The 14,198-nt window shown below is 36.3% G+C and overlaps 1 protein-coding gene across 2 annotated transcripts in view; it reads right to left on the reverse strand.

Annotated features, from left to right (window-relative positions):
• The window catches only part of ODR4 (odr-4 GPCR localization factor homolog), a 41,074-nt gene extending 26,920 nt beyond the window's left edge, over positions 1–14,154 (reverse strand). The window contains exons 1-8 of one of the 2 annotated variants that reach the window (XM_041754847.1): positions 13,999–14,154; positions 13,321–13,746; positions 11,304–11,424; positions 8,469–8,606; positions 5,133–5,228; positions 2,360–2,466; positions 1,250–1,286; positions 315–455 (exon numbers count right to left, since the gene is read on the reverse strand). In XM_041754847.1, coding sequence (XP_041610781.1) covers positions 315–455; positions 1,250–1,286; positions 2,360–2,466; positions 5,133–5,228; positions 8,469–8,606; positions 11,304–11,402 — 618 coding nt within the window. In that variant the 5' untranslated portion in view covers positions 11,403–11,424; positions 13,321–13,746; positions 13,999–14,154. The remainder of the gene's footprint in view (positions 1–314; positions 456–1,249; positions 1,287–2,359; positions 2,467–5,132; positions 5,229–8,468; positions 8,607–11,303; positions 11,425–13,320; positions 13,747–13,998) is intronic. The other variant, XM_041754858.1, reaches the window with a different exon arrangement.
• Positions 14,155–14,198: the final 44 nt, after the last annotated feature.

Here is a 14,198-nt window from a genome sequence, read left to right on the forward strand (position 1 = left end):
ATAAAATCAAAGAAAAGAAAGACCAAACAGTATACCTTTTTTATATATTTAACGTAATGATGTTTTACAATGTACTTAGCTACATGTTAATCAACAAATATCTATGAAGTACCTATCATGCTAATACATTAGTATTATGATGCTGTCCTATCTTTAAATTTCTAATTTGCTTGCGGTAATAAATTAGTCACCCATAATAATATCATTATAATTAGCATGTGATTTTTGAGGATTATAAAATGGCATAGACAACCAGAATAAAAGCAGATCATCTATTCAACAATGACTAAGGAGAATTCATTTTGCCCTGATACCTTTGTATTTTTCTCCAGTGTATAGCTGACAGAAGTGGTAGACAGCGGGATGTGAATATTAACATGAACTGTACACTCTAACGGAAGCCATGATGTTGACAGTCCATTTTGGTACTTCCAATCTGCTGGTTTTGCTGAACTCTTTAGCAGTGGGGAAGGTGGAAAAACATAAAATACGTGATTCAGGTAAAATACGTGGATCAATAAAATACTATAAAACGTACAACCTAATTAACTCACACAAGCTGATACCTAATATATTTTGGTCAACTTCTCTCATCAAAGGGCAATAAGTTAAAACTAAATAGAAATAAAGCATGCATTAAATTCACTACCCTTCAATACATCCCAGGCAGCCTTGGCAGCTCCATCCCCCAGAGGTAGGTTGAAAAGAATCAGACAGTTCATGTAGAATTCTGACAAGTCCTCTGGTTCTTATCTGTAGCTTCAACAGTATCAAATTAGAAGCTTATGTGTGGAGCAAATAATCACTGAGCAACTATCAGGTGCCAGATACTCTCCTTTCTGTCCTATCCTTGCTAACACTACACTGCAAAGTTACTTTTTTTCACATTGCTTTTAGACAACTTAGCAAAACATTAGTCTGGATTCTGCTAGTAGATGGCTTACTTAACTACGCAACTACCAAAGGCCCAGATGCTTTTACTACTACCAGCCTCTCAAATATAATACTAAATGCATAAATAGGTAGGGGGAGCTTAATAAAAATATTTGAACAAAAAATAAAATATCCTTGCTTGTAATGAAATTAATCACATTTCAAAATTTTAAAAAACTGCAGGTGGTTGTGGACACCAATAGGAAATGAAAGCACTAAAAATTATTAAAACTAAATAACTGAATTTTATTTTAAAAATACTTTGCAATTTTTTTTTTTTTTCAATACAAATCTTTTAAAAAGCAATTTTTCTTACCTTTGGATCACGGATATCGTAAGTTCGACAAACTATTCTTTACTAATTAAGGACAGAAATAACCAAAGAAAGAGAAGTAATTTTTGATAATCAAAAGAAAATAAGTCATCAAAAAATAAAAATAAAGTGCACGCATCTAAGGGTTTTTACAAAATCATACCATTTCATATAAAGATATATATACACATATATTTACATATGTTTGCACAAATACATGTACATCTTGTAAATAAACATATATATATTCACACTTTGCATAGACTAATACATGTACACAAAAATTGTTCTGACTGTAATACTTGTGGTGCTTTAGCTATTCCCTATTGCTTAAAATCCTGCTAATCACAATGAATAGAATGGAAACACTTGCAAAATTTCCCTCAAATACACACCCTCTATAAAAATAGAGGTGCTGTTTTGAATGGAGTCAAGACTGAAAATGTTTATTGGGTCAAAGCGCCTGTACATGGAACTTTTAAATACCAAAGGAGTTACCAGCTCAGCTTCTGTAGGAATGGTCTCTTCTTCAATTTATCTTTTGCAAGGCCTAATTTACTGGGCCCTTACACTGCTTCGCTCCCTTGGTATGGCTGCCTCTTGCTCAGGAGATACTCTTGCCCTGGCAAGATACAGAGGAAAGCAGCTAAGGAGGCCCTAAGGAGGCTTCCAGTGTCACTTGTTCTTGGCTAAAGACAAAAAAATTTCTTGGATGTCCTACACTGTCCAGCTCAATACATCTGTGCTTTAATTGGACATTTTGAATTGGAGGTGAAAATTCAACAAGATAAAAGCATTACTTTGCCTGCATTGTCAGGCATCTACCACTCAGCAGAGGATCTACTGAGCTTCAATGGACAGGGGCAGTTAGCTGGTAAAGAGTTCAGAATCCCCAGTCCTTGCCATCTTTCTCAAACTCTTTAACAATCCTGAGACACGATTAAAAACCATTATTACTACTACTATTATTGGCAGTCCTAATTATGTGTTATTTACAGGAAAAACTTCCAAATTATGCTTGTTTTTAAAATATAAGTAAATGGGAAAAAAACTTGCAGGAACATTATTTTGATATCATATAGTTTAAAACATAAACGCCTAAATAAAAGATACTTTTTTGTAGAAGAGCAAATGTGAAGTGTCACTCTTTCTGAGATCTCTTCTTCTGTGAAATTCCAGAGTCTCCTTTTATTCAAAGATTTTTCCATAGCAAATATTAGCTGAAAGGGAGGAAAACACATTAACTTAATACAAAATAAGAGAACAGGGATCCCTGGGTGGCGCAGCGGTTTGGCGCCTGCCTTTGGCCCAGTGCGCGGTCCTGGAGACCTAGGATCGAATCCCACGTCAGGTTCCCGGTGCATGGAGCCTGCTTCTCTCTCTGCCTGTGTCTCTGTCTCTGTCTCTCTCTCTCTCTCTGTGTGACTATCATAAATAAATAAAGAAAAAAGTATTAAAAAAAAAATAAGAGAACAAAAGTGAGTGCAAGGAAAAAGATAATTATAATGTCCCTAAGCTCCTAATTCATTTTAAAATTCTATGATTCTATCATTAAATTTTGTTTTCTTCAAAAAAGAAAAAAAAGTGAAACTGATTTATTAACCTTTTGGATTCCATCTTCAGAAATCTATAAAACTTGAGTTTTAAATATAAAATCACTGTCATCAATCTGCTGGACATGAGAAATTAATTTTGGGCAATTAGCATTTAAGTTTAAAAGTACAGAACAAAGACTATTTTAATTAGAATGAGAAATGACAAGTGATATTTAACCTATAAAAATGAAGCATGCCACCCACTTGAGATTTATTTAAATGTCACAAAAAAAATGTAAGGCACTATATACACATAAAATATACTAATAATGTAAATTGAAAATAAAAAAATCAGAAATAGTGACATACATTTATGCCAGAAATAAGAATTATACAAATGCATATTTGATATGAGTGGAGGGTCATAAACTTTTAAAGATTTTATTTATTCACGAGAGACACAAATAGAGAGGCAGACAGAGGCAGAGGGAGAAGCAGGCTCCCAGCAAGGAGCCCAATGTGGGACTTGATCCCGGACCCCGGGGATCAGGATCAGAGCCAAAGGCAGACGCTCAACCACTGAGCCCTCCAGGCATTCCAAGAGTCATAAATTCTAAACTTCCTAACAATAGTGTACACAGCCAAACCTAATCTGTTACCTAATTCACACTGTCCATAAACTGAATACAACTGATGAGAAGAGACATAACTTTCTTGATAATAACATCAAAAGAAATTTCTTCAAAGGTGATAGTATGTAACCTAACAAAGTTCTCAACAATGACCTTATGGGAGACACTAGTTTTGTAAGGTTACTTCTTACAAAGTTCCTCGCTATGGGCAGTGGAAAAAAAGTCAGAAAATGGAAACTCAATAAGGCCTGAAATACAGCCTTTCTAAAGTCTTATTTGCCTCTTAGGAATAAAATGATACAAAAGCAAAAGATAAAAGGACCAACTGTATCCTCTAGCACTGAGCCCACATTCACCTTCTTCAATCCAGTCCCAATCACAAAAGGATTTACAACCATCGTGATTAAGCACATACACATTTAGATTATATTTCAAAATGTCAAAGAAGTTGAACAATTGTAAAAGGTACATTTATTTACAATGGAAAAGAGCAGAAAGTTGAGTAACTTGCCAGGGGAGGGGAATATCTCCATTTTCTTCCCTTTCTCCCTTAGGCACAAATAGCAAAGATTTGATGTGGGACATTTGACAGGCACAAATAGCAAAGATTTGATGTGGGACATTTGACAGGAAAGGTTACAAAACTGGAAGAATCTGTAGCAACTATGATTCTTATGAGCTACAGACTTTTTTACTAGAAAATTTTTTTGATTCTGTGGGGTTTTGCACTTCTCAAGATTATGGGTCCCCCCCTCTTGGGGTGGGAAAGAACTTTTTGAAGGCTCATCTGGATCCTGAGTATTAAAAAAAAAAAGATGAAAGTTGCCTGCACAAAGTTTGCTTTAGATTTGGGCTTAAGGGGAAACAGCTTGTAGACCTTCATATTTATTTACAGACTATGTTGCTACCCAATTTACTGGTATGGGAGTAAAACATACAGGAGGGGACAAATGATAGATACTCTGCCCAGGAATAAAGAATAAGTATCTGATTATGTTTTACTCTCAGGATCTTGAGAAAATTGAACAGGTGAAGAATCACAATCTATCACTTTCACATTATACCAATCACTTTGAACTAGAAGGAAGTTCTAGCAGAATATTGCTATTGTACAAGAAAAATTGTTAAAACCACTATAATTTGTCTCATAATAGTAAAAAATTATCTTTCTTTTTAAAGACTTTATCTATTTATTCATGAGAGACATGGGGAGAGAGGCAGAGACATAAGGCAGAGGGAGAAAAAGGCTCCCTATGGGAGCCTGATGTGGGATTTGATCCCAGGACCCCAGGATCACGACCTGAGCCAAAGGCAGATGCTCAACCACAGAGCCACTCAGGTGCCCCAGTAATAACTTATCTTTAAACTTAAAGTTATTTAAAATATATAGCTTTGATTGAAAATAGAAATATTGACTTTTTTTTTTACACTCAAAATACCAAGCAGTTGGATGGAAAAAGCTATTTCAACTTAATCCCAGCATAATTACGGAATGCTAATCTAAGTATGCTTAGGATCACTGTACATAGTATAATCAATTAAAATAAGATATAACTTTGGGGCACCTGGGTGGTTCAGTCAGTTAAGCATCTGACTCTCGATCTTAGCTCAGATCTTGATCTCAGAGTTGTGAGTCCATGCCCAGCATGGAGCACACTTAAAAAAAAAAAAAAAAAAAGTAACTGGTCATATTAAGAATTTCTGATATTTCAGACTTACTCTACGCAGAGCATTTTGACAATCATTTCCCATTTCTAAAGTTGTAATGATAAATACTCCAAGAACTAAAAGTCCCCCTGGTAGCATTCTGGACACCTAAAAATAGAAATATAGTATTAGTTAACATAAGCATTTGGCATTATATGAAATCTTTTGTGTTTGATAAGCTAAAAATTAAATCAGTAAATACTGAGTACCAACTATATACATAGCACTGAGGTGGGAGCTTTGAAAAACAGGTTAAAATACTGAGAAATAGTTGATAACCATGATGAATGGGGCATCATTATGTACACAATCTTCCTCGACTGTCCTTAATTTTTGGCCTTTATAACTAAAGCCATTTAATACCATTAATAATGATACCCTTTAGCTACATCTATAAACCCCTTTCTCATGAGATTACAGACTGAAATATCTTCTAAAATATTTTCAATGGCTTCTACTGTCACCTAAATAATATATAAATGTATCTACTACTGGTATTTCAGACTCTAAAATCTAGCTATCTGATATTCAGAGCCTCATTTGATATTACTTCCCCTGAAATATTAGGAAGTCCTCACTCTTCTCCATACACATATCTGGCTAACTCTACACCTTCATTCAGGCTGCTGCCTCAGCGTGAACTGACTTTCCCTTATCCTTCTATGTGTCTGAACTCTGTTGAATACTTCAAAGTCACCTTAAGGAAGCTGCCTTCCCTGATACTTTGATCTCCCAGGTCCCACAGGACTTTGGTGTTGTTTTCCCATGGAACTTACCGCACAAGCCTGTGTTATGATTACTGGTATGTGATGGTCTGGAAGTTAAGGGAAGAAGTGGTTCTCAACTAACTCTGTATACCTACAAAGAAGAATACTAAAGCCTGGGATTTGAAGAGAAGGAGTTTGACTTAAAAATCATTTGTTTCCTATTTTTTATGTTTACTTCAATTTTTTATATCTGTTTATTATATTGAGTATGAATGTTATTTCCAATTTTTCTTTACTCAAATAATACTGTAAAAATTCTAGCAAGGCTTTCTCTGTTCATGGGATTATTTGCTTAGGATAAATTTTTTGAGATGGATTACTAGGTTATGAAGTTATACATATTTTTAAGGTTTTTTGATCCATACTACCAATTTATCCTCCATGTTATTTCCCTTCATGTAATTGTGGCTAGTTCTTAATACAGATGGAATTTTTTCTACCAACTAAACTCAGAGATCAAAGTGCTTTGGTTATTTTTTGTATACTTAGTACATAAAAAAACTGGTCAGAAAGTTAAATCTTCTTAGCTACCACAGTCTATTCTGGAATACATTTACATTGTGTCTGTTGGTGATTCCCTCTGTATTAATAAATTCTATTCATTATAGTAACACAAGCTTGACACATAAAGAACAAAGTTTTCATATTTAGCATGGGAATTATGCATGTTTTCAAAATCACGCACACATAAAATTAGCCGTTTCTTTCTAGAGGCAAAAAGGTTAACTTATTTTGCTATAAAAATTTTATGTTTGTGTGTGTACATATATGATATACATCTCTCAATACATATATGTGTGTGTGTATATATATATATATATATATGTTATACACATATGTATAAGTATACACTTTTAAAAGAAACCAAAAGCACAATTGGAGTCCAAAATTATTTAGAAGCCATTGGGATTTGAGCTTAAAATATTTAATATTTTCATTAGAAGATGATATTAAAATTTTTTTAGATTCTTTCACTACATACCACCCCCCATCACAAATACATACACACATACAGATAAACATGCACATCTCTAAAAAATTTAAAGTTGGTGGGAGATGAAAATGATTACTTTTACTCTAACATTTCCTGTTAGCTGACATAATACATTCATTGACTACTTTTAAGTAGTCACAATTCCCTCTCACTCGCTCTCAAATCTGTTTCCTTCTATGAAATGGCAACACCATCTTCTTCCTAGACATCCAGATTAGAAATCTCTGTCATCTTTAGCTACTTTCTCAAATGCTCTTCGGTCCTAGTCTACTTCGTCACTACATTATCCTGCTACTAGCTCTGTGAGTGGCATGTTTGGTAGTGAAGTTTTAGCCCACTGCATTAGTTAATTCACGTATTCATTTATCAATATTTTGGAGTTCTTGTAAACCATGGAAATACTATGCTTGGCACTGAGGAGATAGCCATAAACAAAACAGATGTGACAGATCCTCATGAAGCTCATCTAGTGTAGGCTCACATCATCTTTTTTTGAACTATTACAGTAACTGATGTTCAGTATCTCTACTCTCCATTTACACTGTAGCAAGGCATTGAAATTATTTTCTAAATTACTGATCACATTAACTCCTTCCCAAGATAGGGAGCTCTGAATGTCTACTATAGAGCTACTATCTACCAAACTCTTGCTTCTTAGGATGACATTCCAGAACCATCCATAAACTGGCCCCTTTCAGCCTTATATCTAAGTTCTTTTATATACCCTATGTTCCAATTATACCCAATTGCTTGCTCTTCCCCTGCCTTTAACTTTCATGCCTTTGGGTCATTTATTCATACTGTCCTTTGTATGTTCAATATGTTCTCTGACTTCTACTAACAGCCCTATTCATCTTACAAGTTCAGAACCTTTTCTGAAGCCATTTGAATCCAGCCATTGACAGGTATTTAATGATTCACCATTTTATATTCTTATAGCACGTTTCTACTCTTATTTCACTTCTCTTGTGGTAATAATGTCTTTCACTTTGGTTACAACATACATTCTAAGAACATTAAAAAAAAAAAAAAAAAAAAAAAAACCTAACCAAACTATCATCTTATTCTCCCAGACCCTATGTTAGGTCTTTAAAACAATCTGATGAGCAACTATATTATCAATAACTAGTATTATTTTAAAGAACATTTGGAAATAAGCTAAAGGACTAATAACAAAGATTAAAAAATAAAATGCATAAAGGTGAATAATTGAAATGCACAGCATATAAAATCAAAGACTTATTATTTTTTTTTTAAATCAAAGACTTTTAAATAAGACAGCCTGGATTCAAATCAATCCCAGTTCCATCACTTATTATGTACTCTTGGGTGGGTTATTTAACCTCAAGTAAAAAATACTTTTTAAAACTAGACACAAGTAATCAACAAATGAAAAAATATCATTAAAAAAGAAAAAATATAATCATGGAAGAAACAGAACAGAAAATACTTCTATCATTGATACACTATGCAAGTTTTGAAAACTTAAAAATGAGTATTTTGAAATCCTAGTCTAGTAATGAGGATAAAGTACTTTTGTTAGTCAATAAGCACAATTTAACTATATAAAAAGACAAATATGATGACCTGGTTGGCATGTTCTGTGGTCCATTCTTCATCCAAGTTACCCAACTTAGCTTTTTGTTGATGTTTGAGATTCTCATTTTGTTCCTCTTTGGGTGGCGTTCGAGTGGCAAGAATGACATAATCCTTTTGTGAAGAACACTTAAAAACAAATTAGAAAAGCTTATTAGAGTGACATCTGATTGAAGAATGTAAAGCTCTTATGATATGCAAAACAATAATATTTATAGCAACTTAAATTGTTAATACTTATATCATAAAGGACTCTTTAGGGAAACCAATTTTCATGGATAGCCTTACAATGTTTCCCTCACAGGTCATTTATTTATGTACATGATATACTTAGTATCAGCTCCTTATTTGTATGGACATCCTGAATGTGAATCATTTGACGGTCTTTAAAATTACTGGAAGAGTGAATGTACTGTATTTTAACTAAAATATGCTTGATCAATTTTCTAATTATATTTATTTTCTAAATAATCTGAACAGATTGGATAGCTCAGCAGATATAAAAACTCAGTAAAATAAAGCAACAAATAACTTTGTGTCTTACTTCCATTGAAACAATGACGCTAAGGAACTTGTATATGGGTGTCCACAGGAAAGCAGAAGGGATGTCAGACACATGATTGAAGTGCTATCAGATTTATGACTCTGCTTTAATAGCAGTTTAATGGTAATAAAAGGTGGGATATCTAAAGATAAATTCAGGAACTTCTAAAAGCTCAGTCTCACTATAGTGAAAGTTTGATATAAAAAAAGTACAAACAAGGCAGATAAAACCAATTAGCATGGTATCATTCTCATACATGATCTGAAATTGCGATTATGAGTATCATCCTGGAATAAAAAATAAAGGAAGAGAAATTATTTCTACAAAAGCTATTTCCAGAAAATTACATTCAAATGCACAGAGGAAAAGATAGCTGCTGATTAAGAAAGCATAACTTTAAAAAAGGAAAAGAAACTGACCCAGAAAGTAGGAAACAGGCAAGCTGGAGGGGAAGAAGAAAAAAGTGATAAGCCCTAGAATAATATTGGAAAGGATGAAAAGGCACCATCAAAAGGAAAGACTGGAAAGAAAACCTTAAATTGTGGAAAACTTATTTGTAAGATGGTGGTTTTGTCAAGCTCTAGTAAAAGCCTATGTGAGTAAGGCAAGTTTGGAAGAGAATATTTCTCCCCAACCTTTTATCTTTTATCTCTGAAACTCTTATCCCGTAAAACTTTCTTAAATAAAGGAAAGAAGAAAACCTTAAATAAAAAGTTCCTAACAAAAAGAGCCCCATACTGGATTCAAGTAACCTCAATCAAAAAAGTAGATCAGGAGCACTGGAGTGGCTCAGGTCATGATCTTGGGGGTTTTGGGATGGAGCCCTGCATTGGGCTCCCTACTCAGCATGGAGTCTGTTTCTCCCTCTCCTTCTGCCCCTCCCCTGCTTGTGCTCTCTCTCTCTCAAATAAATAAATAAAATCTTAAAAAAAGTTTAGATTATTGCCAAAAAGGTAGGTTGGCTGACTAATGAGAGGTTTCATAGGGTAGCACTACCTTGGTGAATAGTATAAGATCTACTCTCTGTCTTACAAGTTAAGAAATCAGATTTGTGAAAACTAAGAATGAACTGGTCTCTCAGGGCTAGACTGACATTAACTAAGCTCATTTAGAATGAAGTTGAAAACAAGAATACCACGAAGGGGTGTGAACACATGACTCTCCTTGACAGTACATTCTTTATAAGGAGATAACATGGGGCTTCAAATTATAGGAGAGAAGTAGCTTTAAAATCTGGATAGAATCAAAACAAGAAAAGTTAATTATGCAATTTGAAGGTTCTAAGGTGTCATGATAAAACACCCAGAAAGAAAACTGTCACAGTAGAACTCTTTTTGCTACTAGGCATCAAAATCAAGTCCTTGGGCCACAGTGCACTCTCCCCTAAACAGTGTTCAGATGAAGGTAATTAGTTTGTGACTCTCCTTTCTTTATTGCTTTCTACTGCTGACCCATCTTCCCTGCTGATTAACACATTTTTTTCTTCAATTATAACAAGTCACCAGGTACTTATGTTTTTTCTTTTTTAAATATTTTATTTACTTATTCATGAGAGGCAAAGAAAGAGAGGCAGAGACATAGGCAGAGGGAGAAGCAGGCTCCCTATAGGAAGCCCGATGTGGGACTCGATTCCAGAATCCAGGATCATGCCCTGAGCCCGAGGCAGACACTCAACTGCTGAGCCACCCAGGTGTCCCATGTTTATTCTTTTTAAAGTAACTGCCCAAATCTGTGTTCCATTTTTTTGTTGATTTTTAAGCCTTAACTCCAAAAGGGAAATAAAATTTGTCTTATTTGCAAATTTTTCTTATTCCCTTTCCCTCTCCCCACTGAACCGACGTTAAAAAAAATTTCAATAAGAATGAGTACCATAGATGTAACAATAGACCTGGACCAATATTGCCGTACGACGGAGATAAAGCAAACAATGAGAATAAAGTTGTGAAAAGCTACTTTTGCAAAGAATTAGACAACCAGGAGTTAATAAAGACTAGAAGAGTACAAAACACTTGGAAAGATAATAACATATGTATAATCTGATCAGTGAATTTCTACTTTTGGAGTTTCTACATTATAAGTTACTTTTACATTGTCAAAAGGGAATGTGTTCTGACAGCAAACCTGAGCTAGGTTTGTCCTGCTTCTCCACATTTTTCTTCGAAGACCATTCTTAAGTTCTTCTTCTCCATTCCCTAAGCTTGAGTTTATTGCTAAACAGAACATTTTAACATTAAAAAAACATGTAATTTGTTTTACTAATAAATGCACTAAAGGATACATACCTGTCCAATTAAAAGACCAGAGACAAAATCCTTTCCTTGAAGATTTATGTTTGAAAGATACTGGCCAACAGTTTCTTCTACAACGTAGGTTCTTCCCATTATTGGGAACTAATTCAATCTCCTAAATTACAAGAAAAAAATACACAGCATTTTTAGGTAAAAATATAATTTGTGATGTTTTTGTCACAGGAGTTGTATAGAGACAGAGTTGTACCTTCCTGATACTCTCCCATGCCTTGACTGCTTATTAAGTATTCTTTCCTGCAAAGTTCAAATGTGGGTTTAGAATTCTCAACACTGCGCTGCTGCAAATGACTACCAATCAGCGAGAGCTGACATAAAAGACAAAACTCTCTCCCGTATCTAAGGTAAGGGAGAGAACACTAATCTACTAGTCAACACAGCTGATTTTTTATTTAATTTACTACTTGTTAGTTTGCATCAGCTTTGCTAGTCTGTTGCTGAGCCTCATTGTGCTCATTTCTACAGCAGGAAAGAGGACAATTTCTGAGCTGCTCTTGGGAGGTAGAGAGAACCAAATTCATTTACTCAATAAGCATACTATGAAGAATTACTATGTGCTAGAAATCGTGCCAGCTGGGATGGCACAAAGATGAACAATACTTGACCAATGCCCTTGAGCAACTCATAGTATAATTAGAATTACGGAATTTGATAAATAACAATGCAATAATAATGAACATTTACATAGTTTCTACTTTGTATAAGGCAATGTTCTAAGTACTTTACATATGGTAATATTTAATATTCATAGAAACTTCACAAAGTAGATACTGTTATTATAACCCTTGTTTCATAGATGAAGAAACTAAAAAGAAGAGAAATGCAACTTGCCCAAGCAACAAAGCTGGTAAATGGCAAAGGTGTGATTTACACGGAGGCAGTCTAGCTCTAGAATCCAAGCCCTGAAATGCTATGTTCATATGGAGGAATAAAACCCCGTCTCTCAATTAAACTTTTACTAAGGGTAACCCCTGTTCTGCTTGCTTGCCCTCTCTCTCTCTCTCCAGTTTGTAGACAACAGTTGCAGCATCTTGAAAAGAAATAATAGTCATTTGAGTCGTGTAAAAAGTTTCAATCTTATTTAGTACAACTAAGTCAAGGCAGCTGCAGATGAACTGTATCTGACACCAGTAAATTGCCAGTCACAATGATTTTGCATTACTCTAAAAGTAAATCCCAAAGAACTGGTTCCAGTTTGAAACTCCCTATTGGATGTTGTCTCCTCAAAGAGCCTGTTCGGTATAATTATGTCTTCCCAGATTTTTTTTTCCCCCCAACAATCGTAAAAGTAAATTGGGTTTGCACCAGAATTATTTTTAGACTAAGTCTAGAACTGCCTATATGAATCATTAATGCTGCTATAAGTTTAAAGGCCTTCCACTTTTAACAGTGCCTTAACGTATTAAATTTTTTTTTAATTATTTATTTACGATAGTCACAGAGAGAGAGAAAGAGAGAGAGAGAGAGAGAGAGAGAGAGAGAGGCAGAGAGAGAAGCAGGCTCCGTGCACCGGGAGCCCGACGTGGGATTCGATCCGGGGTCTCCAGGATCGCGCCCTGAGCCAAAGGCAGGCGCCAAACCGCTGCGCCACCCAGGGATCCCGTATTAAATTTTTTTTAAGCTATTCTACTCCTTTTCCTTCTGCCTTAATTCTTGCAAGAAAAAGCAGTGACAGGGGCTCCAAAGTTATATGTAACTTCCCAATCTTATTTTTTTTCCAAGGTGTCACCTAGTAACCACATTACGGTAGTGCTTCTTCAAAACGTTAAAATATAGCCAATCATACTTTACAAAGGACACCACTAAAAAACGCAGACCTTGCCTCAATTTATCCTCAAGGGTTGCGTGACAACGTAAGCTTGCCAGCCGCCCAAGCACTGGGACTTGAGACTCGGTCGCCATCTCAACCCTCAAGTCTCAGCTCATCTCTTTGGCCTCCGGTTTCCTAGTCTACAAAACACAGAACTTGCATCAGGCAAGTCTGAAAACCCACCTGATTTTAGGATCCCGTGATTCTGCGCACAGAATAGCCGCAGTTCCCACTTGGCGGATCACTGCCAGCGAGGCAAGGACGCGCGGTATATGGTGCTACAACACACCGGCAACCTTCGTAACTCAAACAATCCTACGACATATTTTGGGCGAAAACCCAACACTTCCTTCCTCAATATCCACAACAGGCCTGCTGCTGCGGGAGACTGCAGGGGAGAATGAGTTCTTCACCGTCTGGAAACAAGCAGTTCTATAAGCGGGGGCCAGATGACCGGCGGTTTTGAAGAATGTTTTAAGACCTTGGTCACGACGCTTCTTCCGTCTCAGAAATGTGAACACGCGGTGGGAGCACTTTCTACGAGATTGCCTCAAAACATGAAACCAGAGGTCACACTCAAAGTCCTCCCGGTTTCTTTAAAGCCTCTCCCTGAAAAACCAAACAGGCTCCTTAAGCTCCTGTGGGTCCTGGTCGTGACCCCCCCCCCCCCACGCACACACACACACACAAAAGGCACCAAAGGGCGCCGTTTCAAATAAAGCGTTTTGCGGTAACCGGACCCGTGCCGGAGTGTCTGCCGGTACGTTTCCTACACTCGGTCCCTTTCTTCCTTCAGAAGGAGGCTCTCCGAGCCCAAATGCACACACTCACTCCTCACGTGCACGCGGGACAGACACACACCTGCCGAACTGTCGGTCCTCCGGAGACGGGGCTTTAAGGTGCAAGTACAAGCCTCCAGGGGCCAGGGGCCCCTCGGGTCCGAATTCCACAGCCGATAAATTCATCAAAAAGCGACAGACTTCCCCCACCTCACTTCCCACTCCAAACCCAGGGTCTCCGGAGCCAGGCGGCGCAGCCTGATGACGCACGCGGCCCCCCTT

This window comes from Vulpes lagopus, chromosome 1 (assembly GCF_018345385.1).
Source record: "Vulpes lagopus strain Blue_001 chromosome 1, ASM1834538v1, whole genome shotgun sequence".
NCBI lineage: Eukaryota > Metazoa > Chordata > Mammalia > Carnivora > Canidae > Vulpes > Vulpes lagopus.